The sequence below is a fragment of the Pseudonaja textilis genome, chromosome 14 (genome assembly GCF_049901715.1).
Source record: "Pseudonaja textilis isolate UNSWEBS1 chromosome 14, rPseTex1.2, whole genome shotgun sequence".
In the NCBI taxonomy this organism is placed as follows: domain Eukaryota; kingdom Metazoa; phylum Chordata; class Lepidosauria; order Squamata; family Elapidae; genus Pseudonaja; species Pseudonaja textilis.
The window spans coordinates 10,744,811-10,768,626 of NC_142003.1; the positions used below are offsets into that span (position 1 = coordinate 10,744,811).

General features: G+C 43.7%; 1 protein-coding gene across 2 annotated transcripts in view; it reads right to left on the minus strand.

Annotated features, from left to right (window-relative positions):
- Positions 1 to 23,816, minus strand: part of PPL (periplakin) — a 68,341-nt gene that overhangs the window by 4,148 nt on the left and 40,377 nt on the right. For both annotated transcript variants that reach the window (XM_026704123.2, XM_087912497.1), the window contains exons 7-21: positions 22,129 to 22,290; positions 21,064 to 21,171; positions 20,842 to 20,937; positions 17,301 to 17,423; positions 14,325 to 14,471; positions 12,927 to 13,078; positions 12,062 to 12,159; positions 10,316 to 10,473; positions 9,801 to 9,979; positions 5,435 to 5,573; positions 3,929 to 4,119; positions 2,883 to 3,033; positions 2,050 to 2,133; positions 1,818 to 1,934; positions 453 to 545 (exon numbers count right to left, since the gene is read on the minus strand). In XM_026704123.2, the coding sequence (XP_026559908.1) occupies positions 453 to 545; positions 1,818 to 1,934; positions 2,050 to 2,133; positions 2,883 to 3,033; positions 3,929 to 4,119; positions 5,435 to 5,573; positions 9,801 to 9,979; positions 10,316 to 10,473; positions 12,062 to 12,159; positions 12,927 to 13,078; positions 14,325 to 14,471; positions 17,301 to 17,423; positions 20,842 to 20,937; positions 21,064 to 21,171; positions 22,129 to 22,290 (1,998 nt within the window). The remainder of the gene's footprint in view (positions 1 to 452; positions 546 to 1,817; positions 1,935 to 2,049; positions 2,134 to 2,882; positions 3,034 to 3,928; positions 4,120 to 5,434; positions 5,574 to 9,800; positions 9,980 to 10,315; positions 10,474 to 12,061; positions 12,160 to 12,926; positions 13,079 to 14,324; positions 14,472 to 17,300; positions 17,424 to 20,841; positions 20,938 to 21,063; positions 21,172 to 22,128; positions 22,291 to 23,816) is intronic.

The window sequence follows — 23,816 nt, forward strand, 5'->3', positions numbered from 1 at the left end:
CTTTCCCCATCATTTCCTTGGAGCTGAGAAGTCATATTGGAGGTTTGAGATCCTTTGCACAAAGTTAACATTTTCTAGAAGTGCCCCTGGCCCCATATTTACTAATTGTGCCCCTAGCTTGTTAATGCTTATTAAACTTCCACTGAAATCACTTGCTGGAACACAACATTTGACAGTGGTGCATTTCCTTTAACTGCGTAGCATTTCACCACTGTCTCTTACAAGGAGCAGTAGTGAAGGCCTCAAAAACTATTTACCTATGACACATCCTGGGGAGAAAAGGAAGATGTGCTAAATATTCAGAGGAGGTGCTTTGAAAAATACAGGAGCATCTCCTAAATTGTGAAAGCAGCCTTATCTTCTCCCTCCACCCCCAGCCCCTGTAGAAGCTGGGTTCTATCCATAAAAGTTGGGACATTTTTCCAGGCAAGAACTAGTAGAAAAGAATTTACCTGTTTCAACAAGGTCTGAGCGAACTCCAGGTTCTGCAGCCTTTGCCTGTTGATGGCATTGATCTCAGTGAATTTGGCAGCCAAGAGAGCTTCCTGCAAATGGAAGATGGGTTCATTTTGAGGATGGTGGGATCGACTGGAGAAATGCATTTATTGAGGTTTGTTACCTCGTTCATCTTTGCTCTTTTAATATCTTGCTTTTTTTTTGCTTTGAAATGTGTTTAACAATTTTCAAACTGCCCAGGGTCACTAGGAGTTGGCCAACACAATCAGCCAGATATTTAGACTGGAATTGGCATTTTTGTCTACCTATCGAGTCCTTCCGAAGGACAAGGGAGAGGCTGATGGTGTTTGAGGGTGTTAAAGATGTTGCAAGATGTAAGCTGTTCCAAGTGAAGCTGCCTTTTGCAACCGACTGATGCTCAGTTTTTTTCAATGCCAATAGTGTTCCAAAGGATGCTCCAGATGTTTAGGGATTGCACCCAAGGTGCCTGATCACTATTGTCCTATCTTGGCTTTCTTTTAGTGCTTAGATTTATATACCGCTTTACATTGCTTTTACAGCCCTCTCTAAGCAGTTTACCGAGTCAGCCTCTTGCCCCCAACAATCTGGGTCCAAATTTTACCCTCCTCGGAAGGAGGGAAGGCTGAGTCTACTTGGAACCAGTCAGGATCGAACTGCTGGCAATTGGCAGAGTTTGCCTGAAATACTGCATTCTAACTGCTGTGTACCATGGATGGATGGAAGGAAGGAAGGGAGGGAGGGAGGGAGGGAGGGAGGAAGGAAGGGAGGGAGGAAGGAAAGAAGGAAGGAAAGGCAATAGCCCTTAGACTTATACCGCTTCACAGTGCTTTTACAGCCCTCTCTAAGCAGTTTACCGAGTCAGCCTCTTGCCCCCAACAATCTGGGTCCAAATTTTACCCTCCTTGGAAGGACGGAAGGCTGAATCAACCTTGAGCCTGGTGAGATTTGAACTGACAAATTGCAGTCAGCTGGCAGTCAGCAGAAGTAGCCTGCAGTACTGCACTCTAAACGTTGCACCATCGTGGCTCTATTTGCAGGTCCTCATATTATTGTTGTTGTTGTTGTTGTTGTTGTTGTTGTTATCATTATCATCATCATTAAAATTGAAAGAAGCCTACCCGGTCAACTCAAGCTGTTGAATATACCTAGTACTCAGCTTTTTATTTTCCCCATAACACCAACACAGTGAGGTGGATTGAGAAAGAGACTGGCCCAAAGTCTCACCCAGCTGGCTTCCCCATCCTAGATTTCAAATACGGTCTTTTCCCCAGCTACTGGCCAGAGGTCCTACCCCGAGCGTATCTTGCTCTGCATCTTTCGTACAACCCTGTTAAACATACCTCTTCTTTCACTCTAAGAGCTGTGGACTGGAGTCTCGGTCTCTTGTTCATGAAACCATTACGGCCACTTTCCAGATCCAAGATGGACCTCAGTTTTTCTGCTTCTAGTTCATAGTCCTAGAAAGAGGAGAGAGGGTGTAATGCTGGAGGCACCTACAAAGTGCAATTCTGCAACGGGGTGTATTTTTTTGTTTGTTTGTTTGTTTGCTGCTTCCTCTCTGCCACTCCTTACCTTCACCGCCTGTTGATACTGCTGAGCTTCTGCAGAGACCTTGTGGACCTCTTTCTCCTTCCTTGCAATTTCTTCCAATAGTGTCTGAAAAAGCAAATAAAGGTGACCTCTTTTAAAGAGCCAGGAGGTAGATGGCACCACCTTACTTTGCATGGGAGTAAGGAAGGGGTGCTTCTTGTCTATCAAGGGCCCGTGACTTATGAGAAAAGTTAATGTCAGGCTGGAACAGCTAATGAAGGATGGAAACTTAATCCCAAAATGACTGGAGTTTGAAACTCCCCATCTCTCTTCCTTTCCAGTTCTGCGGACATTAGATCCCTTAGCTTTAGAAGAATCCTGCTAATTCAGACAAGTTTTTAAATCCTGCTATGTGGATATATAAAAAAGAAGAGGACACCCAACAGCAGTGATGAAGACTTGAAGGTTAGGGACAGATTCTCCTGAAGAAAATCTATTGGTCACAAAGAGTTGACATCAACTTGACTACAGATAATCAATATAGATATATGACCATGCTTGCATTCAACAGTTGTTGCTTAAGCTTCTTCTCTTAGCACCCAAATCTAGCTTTGAGCCATCATGCAACAGAAGAACATGTGGCTTGGCAGTAGAAGGTCCAGAATTCAATTCCTGGCCTCTCCAGGAAGTAGTTAAAAGAACCCTGGCTTTAAAAAATTGGGAATTCTAACCTTTGTTGATAATACCCAACTGGGGCCCAAGAGCTATGTAAGGCGCAGAGATAGCTTTTCTTTAAAAAAAAAATGCAATAGATTGGATAGAGCTGTGCTGTATAATCTGTGCAGTCATCCCCCACCCCCCAGTTATCGGATTACCTGCTGCTTCTTCAACTTGGTTTCCACCTGAGAAAAGTGATCGTTTTCTTGAGGCTCATAGTTGGGGATGTTTTCAAAATAACGTTTTAGTTCATCATGGCCAGCGCGGTAGTTAGAATAGGCAGATTTTGCTTTCTGCAGCACTTCGGATCTAGAAAGTGGTACAGATTTTGTCAACTTACATACGTAACCGAGCCCAGAATTACAGTCAAAATCGTTACAGACGTAAGTTAAGGCCATATATAACCAGATCCATTTTTTTTTGCAGTGGTCTTTAAGTGAATGTCATAGTCATTAAATAAACCAATTTCCCCCAATCAATATTGTTTGCGAGAAACCAGAAGAATGTAGGTTCAGCTTATTACTGCGCCAAAACCTTCTCCTACCCTTTCCCCCTCCCCTGCTTTCTCCTACAGTCTCATCCCCGCCATCTCTGCAGCAAAATTCTGTGCCATTCTTAATATCAATGTGGAAAGCTGGCATTTGCCTTTGTTACCAAATGGACTAGGGGGAAAATGCTGTCTTTTACTGCATAATACAGTAATTTCTCTAGCAGCATGCACCTTTCCTGTAATTTTATGAAATCCCAGGGAGATAACAAGAAGAAGCTTTTCCAAGTGAGGAAGCAGAGCAAATAAACAGACATTAGAGCAGAATTCCTCAACCTTAGCAACTCTAAGATGGATGGATTTTAATTCCGAGCATTTCTCCAGCCATCGTGAGTTGAAGTCCGCACATTTTATAAGAGATGTCAAGATTGAGAAACACTGCATTACACACAAAGAATAGGAAACACACGGTGATTGCTAATTGCACACTTCACTATCTTGCAAAGAAAAGAGGATACTACACCCAGGAAATTCTAAAGCACCTTAAGAAGAAAGCCCAAAAAACAACCATGTTCTCCTGCAGGAGGAGAGCATGCTTAGAAAACAGGAGGACCAATGTTGGGGTCTTCCTTCTCCTGCCAGCTTGTTAGTCCATGCTCCCATTTCCCCCAGGTCCTTCTTGATGACCACCTGATGTCACCTCTCCCTCCTCCTGACCTGTAATTCAACTGCTTGTTGAGGTTGCTAAACCGCTGGTTGAGCTTGTGGAGTTCAGCTTCCTGGCGTTCAATGTCTGGGCAGTGTTCTTGGAACTGGCTCGCCAAAGTACTGGAGCATCTCTTGGCCTTCTCCAAGTCTTGTTGGGCTTCATTCAGCAGTTGCTGGACCTGGAGTTCAGAATTCAGCGCCTGGGAGGAACGGGAAGATGGGTTCTTAGCAGTGGTGGAATTCAACCAGTTCGCACCAGTTCGGGAATACCAGTCGTTAGCTTTCTGAGCAGTTTGGTGAACTGGTTGTTGGAAGAAATCATTAGGGCAGAGAACCAGTTGTTGAATTATTTGAATCCCATCACTGGTTCTTAGCAAACTTACCTGGAATGAAGATTCTTACAATCTTTTTACTGTGGCATGCACAACATTGTTTCACTCGAGGGTTGTGTCTCTCTTCTGTGGCTTGCCCAAAACTATACTCAAGATAAAAAGAACTGAAGGGGCCACAGCAAACCAAAACACCATGAGGAAAGTACATGTTTTATAAACATGAATATATATATATATAGGAGCCTCAGTTAATGAAGGCAAACATACGTGTCCCGGGATAATGTTGCAGGACCCAATCTGAGTCGATTACCAGGACCAAAGATTTATTCTTCCAAGCTTTTAGATTCGTGCTGGAGCCCATTCTTGGGGAACTTCTCTCTCCAGAGTTTCTCCTGGGTTGCTCTGTCAACACCCTTATTAACAACTAAAAGCTACACGCAACCAGGGCCCCGGTAAATACGAGGCATAGAATAGTTCAGTGCACCCATTCTAGTGAGAGAGGATGGGCTCCCGCAGGAGACTGAAAGTTCAGAAGGATTAACCTTTGATCCCAGGGGCCTATTGGATCCTGGAAGCCTCAGCTGACTGACTCCAACCCAACTGTGAAAGAACACACGAGCTCTTGTGGATGTTTACTCAGACGCCAGCCTGTCTCAAAGAGCCTCATGAGAGTTCACCATCTTGCCTAAACAAGGTTTCATTCCGCGTTTCCAAGAAGGCATCAAATAATAAATTAAGGTACAGATCTAGGAACTGCACAAAGCTAAAACAAAAAATTAAAACATCTTCTGGTACACGGATATTCTTTCCTTCCACATTTTAGCCAAATGAAGGGTGCCCAGGGGAGTATTGGCAGCTGAATGCTGACTGATATAGGAGATTCAGTTGTAGGGCCTTTGCAATACGTATCTATATGTACATGTACACAAGGACGCGCAGTCAGACAAGACTGCTCTATCTTGTAGCCTTCCAACTGTGTCGGGCTGCAACACCTATAATCTCAGAAGGCCGCATTGTCTTTGGACAGCATCATGAAGAAGACTTCATTCCACATTCTGCTTCTGTAACTTCTGAGAAAGGGAGCTAAGCCCCTCCCCATCCTTCATTCATACAGACAAATCAAATTTATCCTTCCTGTATTTGAAACGAATCCTTCTCTCTCTCTCAGATAACAGCCACTCACCAGAAATTCTTCTCTCTTCTGCTCCAGAACATGAACATCCTCGGGAATTGTGTCTTCGATGGCCAGCTTGTTCTCGTAGCCGGAAAGCAGGTCTCTCCCTTGCTGAAGGACCTTCTCAAGGTGATTGGCAACATCAATCCTGTAAGGACAGGTGGAAAGACTTAGCCATTCTTCTCATCCCATCTCCTTCAGCTAGAAGTCCCAGCTAAGACGGTTGTGCACATGGAGGCATTTCTGTCCTATCTAGAGTTGGTTTATTCTAACAAGCCAGTTGAGGACCTACAACTTTCATGCTGTTGGAATCTTGTGCAGAGGGACGTGGAGGTAACCTTGATGAATGTGTGCAGGAGGCATTAAAGAAAAATAAAAGACACCTCAGATCTGAGGAAGGGTTGGGCCTCAGAAAGAAACCCAGTCTGGTTCTTCCGATGAAACTGATTCTGTTTAGAATAAGAGAGGAAAGACTTGATTACTGTACCTTACAACAATATGGTAACAATCATAACAATTGTCCATAAGTAAAAACCAAAAAGTCTGCAGAGTGGACAGGGCAGAGCCTGGAGACAGCAGGATAGAAGAGAAAGAAATGGAAACAATCGCAAAGTATGAAGTAAATAGAAGTAGAAGAACTGTGGCAGGACAGCAAAGATAGTACTCATAATAATATATGCCTTGGGTGCAATTCCCAAGCCTCTGGAGTATCCCTTGAATGCCCATCGGCATTGATAAAATCACCATCAATCAATTGCAAAAGGCAGCTTGACTTGAAACAACTGACATCCTGTGATGACACCTCTAACAACAACATCTGTCTATCCCAGGTCCTTTGAAAGGATGGTAATAGGTGGATAAAATGCGAAATCAAATCTAAACATCTGGCTTAACTATGTGACCAACCACAATAATCTCTCTCTGTGTGTGTATATATATATATTGTTTATGGTGGACAAGAAGACCTCCAAAGTCCCTTGTGACTCTTTATTCTGTTGTTATGTTCTGTTAATCCTCACTCAGACATATTTTGGTTCTAAAGCACCCACTTCTAGAAATTCCTGTAATATTCTTCCATTCCTCCTAGAGATCCTCATGAAAATTCAAAGCGATCATGCTTGGGAAGAAGGGATCAGAGGGGAAGTTCAGCTGCCCCTTTCTTCCCCCTTTAAGAGCTTTTCCTTCCAGCTTGCTCATTTTCCCACCCTGAACACTGCCAGCCTCGCTAGCATTTCACTCGGTTTCGGCTCCGTCCCAGGGCTGAGAGCTCAACTGTCCTTCCGCAGCTTAACCTAATTCAGTACCAATTACATAAAAGGCATTAAATGTTATTAAAGGAAATAATGTTTGCACCAACAAGCTTTGTGGTTACAGCTGGGCATTCCCGAGAATGGGCAAGCGCTTCTGTCAAGGGGTGGGTTTCTACCAGTTTGCACCTATTCGCTACAACCAGTTGTTAACATTCTAAGCAGTTTGGAGAACCGGTTGTTAGAAGAAATTACTGGCCTAATCCTGTAAGGAAGGCGGGAAGGAAACAGTCTGGTGTTGCTTACAGAAACTGCCTCTCCATTAGCCCTTATTACATTCTTGGCAGGACTAGACTTCCTGTCTCAGGAACGTCTCTGGAGTTTTTTTCCCTCCTTTGCTGGTCCTTTGCTTGTGTGGAGGGACCATTCAAAGTTACAATGGCACTGAAAAAAGTGACTTATGACCCTTTTTCACACTTACGACTGTTGCAGCCTCCCCACAGTCATGAGAGGCCAGGCGAGGAGATGCGTGCCTCGATGTGAGTGATATCGAATTGGCTAATAGCATGACCACCAAGCCACGCCCACCAACTAAGCCACACCCACAGAACCAGCTGTTAAAAAATTTGAATCCCACCCCTGCTTCTGTCACTAGTTCAAGGTTGTTTAACTTGGGATCTTCCACTACAAAGCATGAGATCTTTTCCACCAGAGAGATGGGATTGAACAAGATCCTGCATGGGTGAAGAAGGATCCCTTGGTGAAGAGGGTATCTCAACGTGCGGCCTTGCAGTGAAGCAGAGACAGGGAGCCTCCTGACCTTAACCTGCTTGTTTCACCCTTCAAGGGTTGGGGCTACACAATGAGGCCTTGTTCATGGTCACTTGTGCTTTGGTCACCTCCTGTCTGGATTACTGCAGTGTGCTCTACAATGCCACTGCCCTTGAAGACTAGACGGAAACTTCAACTGATCCAGAATGAACTTCGATTCAGTGCCAGATTCCTTTTATTATTTTTTTAATGTTTTAATCAGTTGGGGTTTTACAGTTTTAAATCAAGTTAGACCCTTGAATGGTGAGATAGGTGGCAAATAAATGTGGTAAATAAATGAATGAATAATGAATGAATAAATAGCTTTAATGTGATTTTTCGTCTCTTTTGGTCTTCGCTTGGGAGCTGCCAAGAATTGGTTAAAAGACAAGCAGCTATATAAATATTTTGAATGAATGAATGAATGAAATGAACCCTTCGGTATGTGGAACATATAGATTATGGCAGATTAGGGTTTTGTCCTTCTATCGTCCACACTATAGTGCCCAGTTTCTCATAAGCACAGAAAGGAAACATCTCATCTTCTATGGAATCCAAAACCTTACTTCCATCATGTCATAACTGGCTAAGTTAGAAGGTTCATAGGACACGTTTGTCTCCCACACGTAACCCAGGTAAGCCCATTGTGCAAACTGGGCCATTCTGCATGCAAATCAGGTGCTCTGTGAAGCTCTCTCCCAAGCATGTGAAGCAGGTTAGCAGCCCCATCTCGTTCTCTATGCCTCCACTAGCCTTTCCCAACTAAAAGTGATAGTATGTGAGAGAGAGACCTTGGGAAACTCGGCCCAGAGATGTTGCCTAGGGGGTCTGGGTTGTGCAAGACGCTGAGAAAAGATCCTCCCTAGTTCCTCAGGCTAAAGATGATGAAAGAGGATTGTACTTTCAGACTTGCAAGATTGATGTGGGCCTATGGGATAAACCAAACACGAATCACAACCAGATGAATTAATTCTATTGTATTGTCATATTACATTATTAGAATGTAGAGCTCATTACACAGAGATCTGAACTAGAACTAAGGAGAAACTTCCTGAACTAGAACTAAGGAGAAACAATGAATCAGGGGAACAGTTTGCTTCCCAGAGTTGTGGGATACTCCATTGCTGGAGTTTTTCAAGTAAAGATTGGACAATCATTTGTCCAGGATGGTATAGGGCAGGGCTCTTCAAATTTGACAGCTTTAAGACTTGCAGACTTCAACTCCCAGAATTCTTCCTCCAGTCATGTTAGCTTAGGAATTCTGGGAGTTGAAGTCCACAAGTCTTAAACTTGCCCAAGTTTGAAGACCCTGGTCTAGGGTCTCCTGCCTTGAATAAGGGATTGGACTAGAACTTCTCCAAGGTTCTTTCCAGCTCTTGATTCTGTGATTCTATGGTTCTGATTCTGAAGTCTGAAAGCACAATGTGGGTCTCACAGGTTAAATCAGATAGGAATCACAACCAGGTGAACTAATCCCACTTTATTGTAAAGTTACGATGACAGGCTCTTGCAAGTCTGAAAGCACAATTCTTCCCCATCTGCTTTAAAAGCTCGAGAAATTAGGGAGGGTCCCTTCTGAGCCTCTTGCCCTGCCCACTATCCAACTACAGGCTAGGCTGTCTCTTATCTGACTGTATCCTTAGCAGCCTTTCTTTGCCCAGTCTCCCATGGTCTTTCTCCCATTAGATGCATTGGACTCCAGTTCTTGAATCCTGTCCCATTCATGTTGGAGTCACCATTCAAGGTGCTTCCTAGTTGAAAAGATTAGTTGGTGACAATCACCATTGCTGGGGGACACCCTTGGGGGCTTCTTTCATGTCGCCGTCAAGGAGCTGGAGCAAGTAACAGGAGTTCGCCACACCACGTAGCAGCATTTGGGTCTTGAACGTGGACTTGCTAACCTAATGAGTTGAGTATTGAGCTGACCTAATGACTCAAGTAACTTGAGTCCTCGTGACACGAGCCACTGTGTTCCTAAAGTTCCTAAGTGAGAATGACTTGAGTGGTAGCCTATCATATTTGGAACCTTCCAGGTTGAAGAAGATAGGTCCCTTCATGGTAGAGCAGAAGCAGCTCTGTTGAAGTTTTCCCACCCCGTCCCAAAGATACCAGAGATGAACTATGACCTTCTATGCGCAACACAAAGGGTCTAATGAGGAGCTGTGGCACCTTCTCTCCAAAGCACACATGCTGTCCAAAAGTGCTTGCAAAGTTCTCAAAAAGACAGCTGGCCGATGTGCCAGAAAGAGGGACCTGGAATGTGAGGCACCAGGTGAATTCCCGTCTTGGAGAAACTGCAGGACAGAACAAGCACTTACTTCTCCTGAGCAGCATCGAGAAGTTGGGTGACCCAGTTGTATTTGTTGTTGGTCTTCTCTACTTTTTTTTTCACCAAGGTGGTACTGCTGGACTCGGGCATCGACTCAATGAAGGCTTCACATTCCTGGATCTTGCTTGTTTTCACTGGCTCAATGCGACGGATCTGATTGGTGACGTTCTGCAGAGATGTTTCGGAGGGGGAAAGGTGAGCTAAGCAGATGGGTAGTGATCGTGACAGCATCCCTGTAATGTTCAAACCAGCTGGAGAAGATCTCCTACTCAGGTTTGTAATTGAATGCAAGATTAATGCTTCTGTCCTGCTCATCCAAGCTTCTGTCTCACCTGGTCTTATCCCAAGCCGAACTGCCATTTTCAGGATTCTTGGCTTCCTTGCAGCCACACAACCCACCTGTCACCTGTCTTATCCTACAGTCTTTGCAGCTTTGCTCCAAAAAGTATCTATTTGGCATTGGAAAATGTTAGAAAGCTCCCATCAACCCCAACGTGTTTTTACCTTAAGGTCATTGGAGCGCTCTGCGCTATCTTGCACCACCCTGTTTTGCTCTAGAGGAGGACGAAGGTTTGCGGTGATGGCCTTCTCCTGCTTATCCAGTTCACTGTTCACTTTCTCCAGCTCTGCCAACAGTTGCTGTACCTGTACAGATGCTGCATCTGAGGAAGTTTGGGGGGGAAAGTAGTTTGGGTTAGCGATGAGTTTCTGGAAAGGAGCAGAGAACTCCTCCCTTCTCAACATCAAGGCCTGATGACATGTCACGATGTCACAGGTTTGGTTCATCACACAGGTAGTCCTTGACTTACAACTATTCAATTAGCAGTCTTTCAAAGTTCCTGAGTCAAAATGATTGATGACTGGCCCTTGCATGCTTGACCATCGCAGTATCCCCAGTGTTGTAGCCCCTCCAGCAGCTGAATCATATAATCAGATGAGGAGGAGGAGGCACGGGAGTCAGGATTAGCATCAAGAAAACCTGGGAGCTCCAAGGGGGAAGAGGGAAAGGAGCTGGCAGAGAGAGAGAGTGATGAGAAAGAGAGAGAGAGATGAGAGAGAGAGAGATGAGAGAGAGATGAGATAGGGATGGATGGATGGATGGATGGATGGATAGATAGATAGATAGATAGATAGATAGATAGATAGATAGATAGATAGATAGATAGATAGACAGACAGACAGACAGATCATAGATAGATAGATAGATAGATAGATGATAGATAGATCATAGATAGATAGATAGATCATAGATAGATAGATAGATAGATAGATAAATAGATATAGATAGATAGATAGATAGATAGATAGACAGATGATAGATAGATAGATAGATAGATAGATAGATAGATAGAGATAGATAGATAGATAGATAGATAGATAGATAGATAGATAGATAGATTATAGATAGATTATAGATAGATCATAGATAGATAGATCGATAGATAGATAGATAGATAGATAGATAGATAGATAGATAGATAGATAGATAGATAGATAGATAGATAGATAGATAGAAGAGAGAGAGAGATGAAAGAGAGAGATTAGGTAAAGGTAAAATAGAGGTAGAGATAGAAAAGGGAGAGAGGAAGGAAAGAAGAGTGGGAGGCAGGGAGGGAGAGAGGAAGGAAGGGAGGGAGGGAGGAAAAGAGAGAGAGAGGCAAAGCCTAGGCTGTCAGCCCTCAGATGAAGAGTCAACAGCCCCCATGTCTGGAGGTGGCTGATGAGAAAAAGGCAGAGGAGAGGAGAGCAGTGGAAATCCACGGACCGGTCCTTAGGACGGAACAGCCACTGCTGATAGCGAAGCCCCACCCTAGCTCTGGGGATAAAAGGCAGGGGGTGGAAATGAATAGATGTGGCCAACAACTATTCATCTCCCCTGTCAGACAGACCTATTAACCTGCGGTGAGAGAGAAACGTTTTGCTGGAGCTGCTGGCTCTCCTAATAAAGGAATCATTGCTTCAACTACAGAAGGCTTGTTGCGTTTGGGGAGCTGGGTCAGAACACCCCCTGTCATGTAATCAAAATTTGGGTACTTGGCAAGCGGCCTGTGTTTACAACACTTGCAGGATCCCATGATTCGCATTTTTGACCTTCCCAGCAAACCAAGTCAATGGGGGAAACCAGAATCGCACAACAACTGAACGATTCACTTACAGTTCTCTTACGAAGAACAGAAGAAGACCAGAGTGGCATGGTTCCCTTTTTAAGTGGAGCCCACGGTCTCCCTAGACCTCTTGCGGTGTACCCACCTCCAGTGCTCTCTGCCTTCAAGCTATTGTAGCGATCCTCCAGCCGATTCTTTGTGCAACCAGTCTTCTGTTTCACACACTGATAGTGGCTAGCAATGCTGTAGAACAAGAAAACACATACATGGTTGGCGAAGAACATCCCTGGGTTTTCAAAAAACATTGAGAATTTGAGAGAAGGAAGGAAAGAGGTCCTTGACGTAACCATCATAGAGAACATCCATACACTTCACCTTTGGCTTGTGTCAGAGGAGGTATTCAGCCGGTTCTGACCGGTTCTGGAAAACCAGTAGAGGAAATTTTAAGTAGTTTGGAGAACTGGCAAATACTGCCTCTGACTGGCCCCGCCAACCCCATCTATTCTCTGCTTCCTATTGAGTCCCAGCTGATCGGCTGGGTCTTCTTTGGTTGCCCTGCACAGGAGAACAGAGCTGGAAAGCAGGTTAGTGGGGTGGGGAGGGAAGGGGGATTTTGCAGTAACCATCCCCCGGGAGTGGGGTGGGAATGGAGCAGAGGTGATATTCAGCAGGTTCTGACCCATTCTGGAGAACCGGTAGCGGGAATTTTGAGTAGTTGGAGAACCAGCAAATCCCACCTCTGACTGGCCCAACCCCATCTAGTCTCCGCCTCCCCTTGAGTCCCAGCTGATCGGCTGGGTCTCCTTTGGCTGCCCTGCACAGGAAAACGGAGCTGGAAAGCAGGTTAGTGGGGTGGGGAGGGAATGGGGATTTTGCAGTATCCTTCCCCTGCCATGCCCACCAAACCACGCCACGCCCACCAAGCCACGTCTACAGAACCGGTAGCAAAAAAAATTTCTGAATCCCACCATTGGCTTGTGTGGATGCAAGCTAGGTCAAGAAATGCTTACTTGTCTACCAGAGCGAGTGAATCAGGGTCGGTGGGAGGAATCATGAAACAGACTCCTGGGGCTTTGATTGCATTTCCTCCACTGTCGCTAACTTCCCAGTCCTCTTCGTTGTTCTTGTGCAGAGTGTATCGGGCACCACGTGAAATCTGATACTGAGATAGAAAGGTTTTTGCATAAGTCTGGGGTCTGGTCCCACCCTCTGTCCCCAATCCTTGCCGCCCCTTGGAGTGTGGACAGAACCTAGCTCATTTTGCAAAACAACAGCCCCCCCCCACTTTTTTGTAACAAGGAAGGGGAGAGGTTTCTGCTTGTTACTCTCAATCATGAAAAAAATTCCAGCAAAAGTGAGCTTGTGTAGACTACAGAGATCACCTTGAAGAAGATATGGGGCAGCCATTAGGAAAATAATGAACGTAGCCCAGATAGACAGAAATGGGTGAGGAATAAACTCAAGGTTGCAGGACCTTGATTCTCTGTGTTACAAGAGAGAAAGAGAGAAAGAGGGAGGGAGGGAGGGAGGGAGGGAGAGAGAGAGAGAGAGAGAGACTCTTTCAAGACTGATGACAGCCCCTTAAGGTAGGAAGCAGACACCACAAGAAACAGACACAAGAAACACTAGAATTCTATTTTTTGGGGTATTGCTTATAATAATGGAATCTTGATTGTCCAGGTTATCTCTGTATCCTTCTGTAGCCTGGCAATCTGTATCCAGAACTATAAAAATATTAGTCCATCAAATAACAGACAATCTATTTGCAAAGCAAATGCATTTATTGGACAGCTCATGTTTCTATTCAAATTATGCAAGGATTTAAGTAAAATCCAAATTATGAATGATTTAAGGAATGTATGGCAGAAATAATGAAAAGAAGAACCACAATGAAGCTAAGGGCAACCAGTGGTGCTTCAAATGCGATAGACCACAGTTTCCATCACCCTTAACTAACATTATATATATTATATGTAGAACCTTGGTGGCACAGTGGTTAGAGTGAAGTGCTGCAGCCATTGCCTGGCATTTGGCGGTTTGAATCTCGCCAGGCTCAAGGTTGACTCAGCCTTCTGTCCTTCTGAGGTGGATAAAATGAGGAGCCAAATTGTTGGGGACAATATGCTGACTCTGTAAACTGCTTAGGGAGGGTTGTAAAGCACTATAAAGTGGCATATAGGTGCTATTGCTATTAGTTAGGCGTCAAGTTAATGCAGTATCTCACAAAGTAACTGGTGATGTGAGCGAGCTGCTCCATCTTTGCAAACTCTGATGCTGTAGCTCTTTGACAAAGTGTCGATGATGCCACCAGCAGCAGTCAATCTCTAAAATCAGTCACTGGGGCATTTACAAGGCATGTCCTATTGCAGATGGGTTCTGTGTAAAGCCAGAGAACCGGAGTCCTTTACCTGCTCATTTTCATAATCACAAAGGGCCTCCACAGGGATGGGTTTAAGAGGCAGTTCTCTTCGATACTTCAGGGGAAGAACCTGCTGACTACGCTTTTGTAAGGAGCTCACCACATCCTCATACTTGTCCAAGGCCTTCTCCTGGTCCTAAAAGAGAAGAAAGAAGAGATTCTAAAATTGCCAGGAAGGAAAAGATTGAGACGGAACAGCTGCTAGAGCAATGCAGAGATGATTACATCTAAGTTTGGTTTAACCCAACCTTTAGGTGGACCTTTGATCCCAGGAGTGGGCAGATGTCATGGTTGTGCAATCTATTAGAATCTGTCAGGTTCCAAGACCCATCAAACAAGTTGGTGCAAATCTTAGAATTAAATCATTCTGAAGCCAGACTTCAGAACTAGAACTAAATGAGCTACAGTGGCTCAGCGGTTAGAGTGCAGCACTGCAAGCTACTTCTGCTGCCTGCAATTTGTCAGTTGAAATCCCAACAGGCTCAAGGTTGACTCAGCCTTCCCTCCTTCTGAGGTGAGTAAAATGAGGACCCAGATTGTTGGGTGCAATAGGCTGACTCTGTAAACCGCTTAGAGAGGGCTGTAAAACACTGTAAAGCAGTATATAAGTCTAAGTACTATTAGTAATGGTAAAGATTTCCCCTGTCATATCTGACTCTAGGGGGCAGTGCTTATCTCTAATCCCTGGCCAAGAGAGCCAGCATTGTCCAAAGATTCTTTGGTGGTCATGAAACCAGCATGACGATTCGCCAAAGGTGCAGGGAACGCTGTTACTTTCCCACCAAAGTGATACCTATTTATCTACTTGCATTTCATGCTTTCAAATGCTAGGTTGGCAGGAGCTGGGTCAAGGATGGAAACTCACCCCATCAATGGTGCTTGGGTCTTGAACTGCCAACCTTCCAGTCAACAACCCAGCGTCTTAACCACTAAGCCACCTGTGTCCCTTAGAACTAAATGAGTTCCAAAGTAAACTCCATGCCTGCCTACTCCAACTTTCTTCCTATAATTTAGACCAGGAAGAATACCAGGGCCAGACTGGTTGACCCAGAATGCTAAGGTATTATTCCCTATTATGTCCATTATTATAATTTGTGGTTAATCTGATACAATGTGGTTCCTTTCTTTTCTGCTTCCCTGATGGTGACTGTGTGGGAACAAAGCCACTGCAGCTCTCTCAAGCACATCTCAGCAGAAGGCATTGGGAGAGCCCAAGGATTTTGCCTATCAGGCAGATCTCTCAATAGATCACAATTTCTGCTGAAAAGCAAAATGGGAAAGAAGGTAATTATTCCCTGCATTTGTCACATTACCGTGATGGATAGGAAGTTGATGGGAGGCATTGTGATCTCATTAAAGGAGAGCTTTGTCTGATTGCCACACCTTTTGTGAACAAAGTAGACAGGATTGAACTTTGCTAAGGATCCCCAGAATGGGTCCACCAAGGAAGGAGATAAAAAGTGTGTATGGATAATCTCAGAAAATCTCTCCAATTTTAGGCCGGCAATTTGGGCATCTCAACACGTATGAACCATAACATCAAAACTAATAAATGAACATAATGCAATAATTATAATTATAAGAATTAAAAATGAAAATTAATTATAGATCCAAGATAGGCCTGCCCTTGAGATCCCAAAATCCTAAAATTGGAAGGTACCACACAGTTCGCTTAACACAGGAATCTAAGCCAAGCACCTTCAATCAATGGAGTTCTATCCTCCAGTGAAAGTAATATCATCTTATTGGGGAAAAAAAATCCATTGTCCAACTGTTCTCCCTGTTAGGAAGGTCCATCATATAGTCAGATTCTGTTCTCTTGCAACTTTTCTTTTGTCAAGCGATTATAAGATAACAGGTATAAGTAAAAACATAGTTATGAATACTTGGATACATATAAGAAAAATAAAAGAAACAATAGGACGGGGATGGTAGGCACGTTGGTGCGCTTATGCACGCCCCCTACAGACCTCATAGGAAAGGGGTGAGGTCAATGGTAGAAAGTCTTAAGGTTAAAGTTTTGGGGGTTTGGGGAAGAAACCACAGAGTCAGGTAGAGTATTCCAAACATTGAGCACTCTGTTGCTGAAGTCGTATTTCCTGCAATCAAGTTTGGTGCGATTAACCTTGAGTTTGTATCTATTGTTTGCTCTTGTATTGTTATGGTTGAAGCTGAAGTATTCATTGACAGGTAGGACACTGCAATGTATGATTTTATATACTATACTTAGATTGGACCTTATTCTCCTACTAGCTCTATACCCATGCTTCACAACGAAACTATGTGGTCGGGTTTAGTTTTTGGGAAGAAAAATAAGGGGGTGTGTGGAAATTGTGCCTCTGCTTACCAGCATCTATCGGTATTCACCTGGCTAGCATCTTGTCAGTGTGTGAGAGAGTGGAGGGCTGTTTGGAAACTGAAACAGTATTTGCTGTGATCAAGAAGGAGACAGCAAGGAGCCTGGGTGTGGCTTAGCTCAATTATTCTGTACTAAAGCGGTTGCTGCTGTGAAACTGAAATTGAAACTCCTCTGCTTGTGTTTTGCCTTTGGAAGAGATTTCTTTTCAGGTGGGGAGGGGGAGTAGAATTCTTTAGCATCAGAGTGTGTTAATTTTAATAACAATAATAATATAAGAAATACTAATGCTCCGGTGGTCATTTTGAAAAATCCTTTCTTAATGAGCACCTAAAAGCCAAGAAGAACATATGTGCCAAATTTCAAGTTTGTAGGCTTTACGGTTCTGGAGATGTTGTAATGATGTGTGAGTGGCATTTCGCTTTTATATATATATATATATATAGATTATTTTCTTTTGTATTTCTGTCTTTTATATTATGTTTTGATCAATAAAATTTTGGAACACGATGGTGCCGTGTGCAATCCAGACATTCTCCTTCCTTCCACTGACCTCCAGCCCCAAGCTTGTCAAAATAATAGCTTCGCCTTCTCTTTCAAAATACTTGCCTCCAGGTCATGCAACAAAGATTCGATCTGGTACCGGTCTTTGAAATCTGGGCTGTATTTCTGGTCCAGATCTGTGTCCACCTTTCTGAGAAGTTCCTGTGCATCCTTGGCATCTTTTTGGAACTGCAAAGAAAGAGAAGAAAAAGTCAAGTCTTCCCTTCCCTTTTGATCACAAGTCATTCTTGAGAGGGAAGAGATGAGAAGGGAGTATCCCTGAAAACCCGGGAAGGGCAGATAAACATGGGAGAGAAGAGAAGAGAAGAGAAGAGAAGAGAAGAGAAGAGAAGAGAAGAGAAGAGAAGAGAAGAGAAAGAAGAGAAGAGAAGAGAAAGAAGAGAAGAGAAGAGAAGAGAAGAGAAAGAAGAGAAGAGAAGAGAAGAGAAGAGAAGAGAAGAGAAAGAAGAGAAGAGAAGAGAGAAGAGAAGAGAAGAGAAGAGAAGAGAAGAGAAGAGAAGAGAAGAGAAGAGATCGAAACTAATCAAGAAGGGAACAAACCTAGAACTAAGGAGAAATTTACTGACGGCGAGAACAATTAACCAATGGAACGACTTGCCTTCAGAGGCTGGGAATGCTCCATTCCTGGAGGTTTTTAAGAAGAAACTAGACAGCCACTTATCTGGAACGGCCCAGAAGACTCCCAAGATCCCTTCCAGCTCTCTTCTGAGGACTAGATTTTTAAAAAGAATTTCCTCCCACCGGTTCCCCATCGTGGCTGTGTCCCACTGGAGGTTTTCCAGAAGAGATTGGACAGCCATTTGCCTGAAATGGCATCGGATCTCCCGCTCAAGCGGGGGGGGGGGGCGGGGGCTGAATTAGAAGACCTCCAGGGTCCCTTCCAACCCAGTAAAATTCTGTTATTGGCGGAGAAGAGAGGAGAGGGAGAATAGGAAAGAGGGAAGGGAAGAGAAAGGAAATGAAGGAAAGAGCATAAGGCAAACAGAGGAGAGGAGACGAGAGGAGAGGGAGAATAGGAAAGAGGGAAGGGAAGAGAAAGGAAATGAAGGAAAGAGCATAAGGCAAACAGAGGAGAGGAGACGAGAGGAGAGGGAGAATGGGAAAGAGGGAAGGGAAGAGAAAGGGAGGGAAATGAGGGAAAGACAGGAAAAAAGCAAAAAGGGGAGGGGAGGGGAGGGGAGGAGTCTTGCCCCTTAGTAAAATTTTGCTCAAGACCACCATGTTGACTTTCTTGACACACCCCATGGTTCTCCTGGGATCGATCGATCTATCTATCTATCTATCTATCTATCTATCTATCTATCTATCTACCTACCTACCTACCTACCTACCTATCTATCTATCTATCTATCTATCATTCTCTCTCTTTCTGTCTGTCTCTATCTATCTATCTATCTATCTATCTATCTATCTATCTACCTACCTACCTACCTACCTACCTACCTACCTATCTATCTATCTACCTACCTACCTACCTATCTATCTATCTATCTATCTATCTATCTATCTATCTATCTATCTATCTATCTATCTATCTATCTATCATTCTCTCTCTTTCTGTCTCTATCTATCTATCTATCTATCTATCTATCTATCTATCTATCTATCTATCTATCTATCATTCTCTCTCTTTCTGTCTCTCTATCTACCTATCTATCTATCTATCTATCTATCTATCTATCTATCTATCTACCTATCTATCTATCATCTTTCTCGCTATCTAGCTATCTAGTTATCTATCCATCCTGCCTCCTTTCCTACCTTCCTTCCTTCTCCTCCCTCCCTCTTTCTTCTCTGAATACAATTCAATTACATGAAATAACCTTAACCCCCACTCCCTGTGGGGAAAAAACCCCCCATCCATCTCAGTTCTATGCAAGTCTGAAGAAGTCCTGCCATTCCATTCCTGTGATTGGCCTCAGGGCGAAGTCATGCCCTCGCCTATTAAAATATGACTTGAAAGCGGGCTCCATAGTTGCCAGTGAGCCTTTTGTTCTTAGACAACATGGAGGCCTCTTCCTCTGGCTAAGGACTGAGAGACACTGTTCTGGACTGGCTACCCAATGGGAAACTCAGTCCTTGGAACAAAACGGACCGAATGACTTATTGAGACTAGAGCAGGCGTTTTTAATGGACCAGCAAGGTCTTCTGCTAAACCAGCTTCCAAAAGCAGAGGGTTGCTTCATCTCTGAGAAGCTCAAGAGAGGTTGGAAGAAGAACTTGTCTGACAAGATTGTTTTCCCACCAGCTCTTTTCTCCTGCAAACAGGTCCAGCTGCACCACCTGACCTGCCTCGACAATCCTCACGCCAAGCTGTGCTAGACAAACTGTCTGTCAGGTTTGTTTGCTCCTCCCTGTTCCTCCCTTACAAAGGAGACGAAGCAGATTTGGTTTTGCTATGTAAGAAGAACATCCCCAAAGTGATGACATGCCTGGAAATGTTCTCCTACTTCTTGTGCACACCTAGGCACCCCAAATACAATTTTCTAATGGAAGATCATGATCTGAAGATCAGATGGAAACCTCAAAGCCTTGATCTTCCAAAGGTTTTCCCCAACTGTTCATTGTAAATGATCTTCTGGGCAATGACGTTAACCCTCTGGATAGGACAGCCCTCCAGAGGGTTAACATCATTGTCCAGAGGATCATGGGTTGCCCTCTCCCCTTTTTGGAAGAGCTTTATAGCTCCTGTTGCCTTAAGAAAGTTCATAACATTCTCAAAGATCCGTCTCATCCTGGGCACCCTTTTTTTGAACTATTACCATCTGGCAGACAGTACAGGATAATGAAAACAAGGACAAATAGGCTGAAAAAGTCTAGTCCAGGGCAGGAGCTCTTTTAAATTCTACTGTATAGTAGTAGAATATATTAGTGGAACATCAGGGGTTTTCAATTCAGTTGTATAGAATGCAAAGGATGTGCGTTTGTGTTTATTTTCATAGTACACTGAAGATGGTATTTAATTTCGTTGTACGAGGTGCAGTGACAATAAAGTAAACTAAATACAATGGGATAATCGTTAAATGGAGAAAGGAACCACATGCCTTATGTCCATTTTAATCTAACAAATCGTAGCTTCTATGCTTGCTTCATTCATTAATTTTTGAAGAGCACCCTTCCTTCTACTGCTCAGGTCACATTTTAGCCCGAAAAAAATGAAGTCCTGGGAGCCAATGTGATCAGGTATATTTCCTAAAACTGGCTTCTTGTCTTCAGGAAAGTTAGAAGATCGTCTCTTGTTAAGAGTCAACTCTCAGCCTAGTCAGTTTCGGTAGAACCAGTAGCGGAAATTTTGAATAGTTCAGAGAACCAGCAAATCCCACCTCTGACTGGCCCCACCAACCCCGTCTATTCTTTGCCTCCCGAGTCCCAGCTGATCGGCTGGGTCTTCTTTGGTTGCCCTGCACAGGAGAACGGAGCTGGAAAGCAAGTTGGTGGGGTGAGGAGAGAATGGGGATTTTGCAGTATCTTTCCCCTGCCACACCCACCCAGACACGCCCCCAGAACCAGTAGTAAAAAATATTGAATCCCACCATTGCAGCTCGCTGCAAATTTCCCTGATAAATCCTTGGGTTCAAAGTAGTACCTGATGATAGTCTTCCATGAACTTCAGGTGGCTCTCCTCACAGATGAGCAGGTTGAGATATTCTTTCCAGTCCGCATGGACGGCCTCAATGTGAGCCTGCAGGTTTGGAGAGAGAGTAAACCTCAGGACAATAATTGTCGATGCCCCAAAATAATACAGGAACTGGGAGTCAGTGAGAAATCGAGTCAACTGAAGATGTAGCCCTCTTCAGATCAAACTTACCTCAATGGCGATCTTCCCAGGATGATTTTCAGACAGGAGTTTATTGCCATCCTCATGCAGTTTGTTGATGGCTGCCTCTTTGTCTTCCAATTTCCTATTGATGAAATTCTAAGGAAAGGGGAAGGAAGGAGGAAACAGAATGGAATCACTCCGGTTGCGGGTGGCTTGGTCTACTTCCAAGCTGAATTAAAGGGAGGGAATCAGAAAAGAAAGAACATTTATGCAGGTTGTCTCTGGAGACCCTCAACCATCCAGGTCACATTTGTCCCAAAGGTGCTTTTCCAAAAGGAAACTGGACTCCCTTGGTTTTCTTTTTCCTTGAAAACATTTTGCTTCAGTTCAGTTCAGTTCACTTCTTCACTTCAGAACTGTCTTAGATGAGAGGCAAAACGTTTTCAAGGAAAAGAAACAAGAAAACCCAGGTGCTTTTTGGAAAAGCACCTTTGGGACCTGTGTCTGTTCTACTCTATGCTACTCTACTCTACTCTACTCTACTCTACTCTACTCTACTCTACTCTACTCTACTCTACTCTATTCTAGTGATCATTCAAAGTTACAATGGCATTTGCAAGCCTAACATGCAATTTAATATATAGTATAGTATAGTATAGTATAGTATAGTATAGTATAGTATAGTATAGTATAGTATAGTATAGTATTAGTATATAGTATAGTATATTAAATAGAATACAATACGATACAATACATATGATATATATATCATTCATATATATATATATATATAGAGAGAGAGAGAGATAGATAGATAGATATAGATATAGATATAGATATATATGATATCTATGATGTCTGTCTATCTATCTATCTATCTATCTATCTATCTATCTATCTATCTATCTATCTATCTATCTATCTATGAATTGCTTGAGCATTCCCACCTCTAACAGCTGGAAGAAAATGCCCCACCTATCTCTTAAATATTCAATTTCTACTCTAATTATTATCCAGACTTATTTTCTGCAGACTACAACGTTCGACGTCTAACTGTCCTCCTGTGCTTTTTTTTTTTTTTTAATGAGAAAGGTTGTCAAGAGGAAAACTCACTTCATACTGGCGACGGCGGCTGAGGTAGTCGAGGTTTTGGTCACTCCAGTCAAACTGCAACCTGTCCTTAGCCTGCTGATCTAACCAGTAGAGCTTATTGGTGCAGCGCTGCATAAAATCTTGCAATAAATGCAGGTTCTCCTGCCTTCGTTGGGATTCCGACTGCAAGCAGAAAAGGCGTATGGCCAAAGGTTTAAAAGTGGGAGAGAGAGGGGGAAAAAAACAGCTCCAGGGGAAAAAAAATGTCCCCCCCTTTTTTTTGGGGGGGGGGGGGGAGACAGTTTTTAAGCCATCTCTTTCTCCAGATGGCAAAATCCAGGCGTTTTAGAGCAGATTGCTTGTTGATGAGTCCAACTTATGCAAACCTCCCCTCCGCTTCCACCCCAAGTGAGATCATATTAAGAACTGCAACAAATATATATATATATCCAGCCAGCACAACAGAATAATTCGTCCCCAATAAATATTCAGAAGTTGTGGGAGCTTCATCGCTGGAGGCTTTCAAGAAAAAACTGGACTGCCTTTTGTCAGAAATGGTGTAGGGCAGTGATGGTGAACTTCTTGGGCCCTGAGTGCCCAAAGCGCATGCACGTGCATTCCCAAAGTGCCCCCATGCATGCATGTCTCCCCACACATGCACCCCCCATGCATGCATGTGTTCTGCCCCCGTGCATGTGTGGCAGAGAGCCAAAGGCCAGCTGGCTGGCGGGATGTGCACGCAGATGCACAGACCGCAGATGAAGCTGAGGTGGGGCGATGGTGCACAGGCCCACAGAGAAGGCTCTGCATACCACCTGTGGCACATGTGCTGTGGTTTTGCCCCCACGGGTGTAGGATCTCCTGCTTGGGCAGGGGGTTGGACTAGATGACCTATAAGGTCCCTTCCAACTCTGTTAATCTGTAACAACAATTCCTCCCTTGTATCTTGGAGCAGCTGCATGATTTGCTGCTTTACAGATGTGAGAGATTCTCAGTCATCCAGGTCATGGTTATACCAATCGTGCTTTTCCAAAAGGCAACTGAACTTTCTTGCGGGGTTTTTTTTTTCCTTTGAAAATGTTTTGCTTCTCATCTAAGAAGCTTCTTCAATTGTTCAGAACTGAAGAAGCTTCTTGGATGAGAAGCAAAACATTTTCCAGGAAAAAAAAAAAGCCAAGGAAGTCCAGTTGCCTTTTGGAAAAGCACCTTTGGGGCTTCTCCAAAAAGTGAATAGCTCCTTAAAATGGCTTAGGGTCAAAGTGTCTTGGCTGATCCTTATTGGTTATATCCTACATTCAACAAAGCCTGAATTATTTTCACCGTAGGCTTAAGGTCTCTGCTCCGTGCACTTTCATGGCAACCTTCGCCCACTAGTATCTCACCAGATTTGATACGACGGACGTCAAATCTGAGAATTCTGAAAATTACACAATTGCAGAAAGTTGTCTTATGGGCCATTCTTTTCCGTCTTTCCATCTACTCTATTCCACAGAAGAATACAGGAATCTGAACGGCCAAATCCCATCAACAACACAGTAAGGTTTATTTTATTTTTTAATTTTCCAGATGTGGTGACGACCCAACTTGCAGAAAGCATGCTCCTTCTCTCTGGCCCAATCATTTTATTCCTTGGTGATTACTAAACAATGCATCTTTTTCTCTGTGTCTTCTGCCCTAGGCATGTTTTCTCATTTCATCTCTGATTTGCT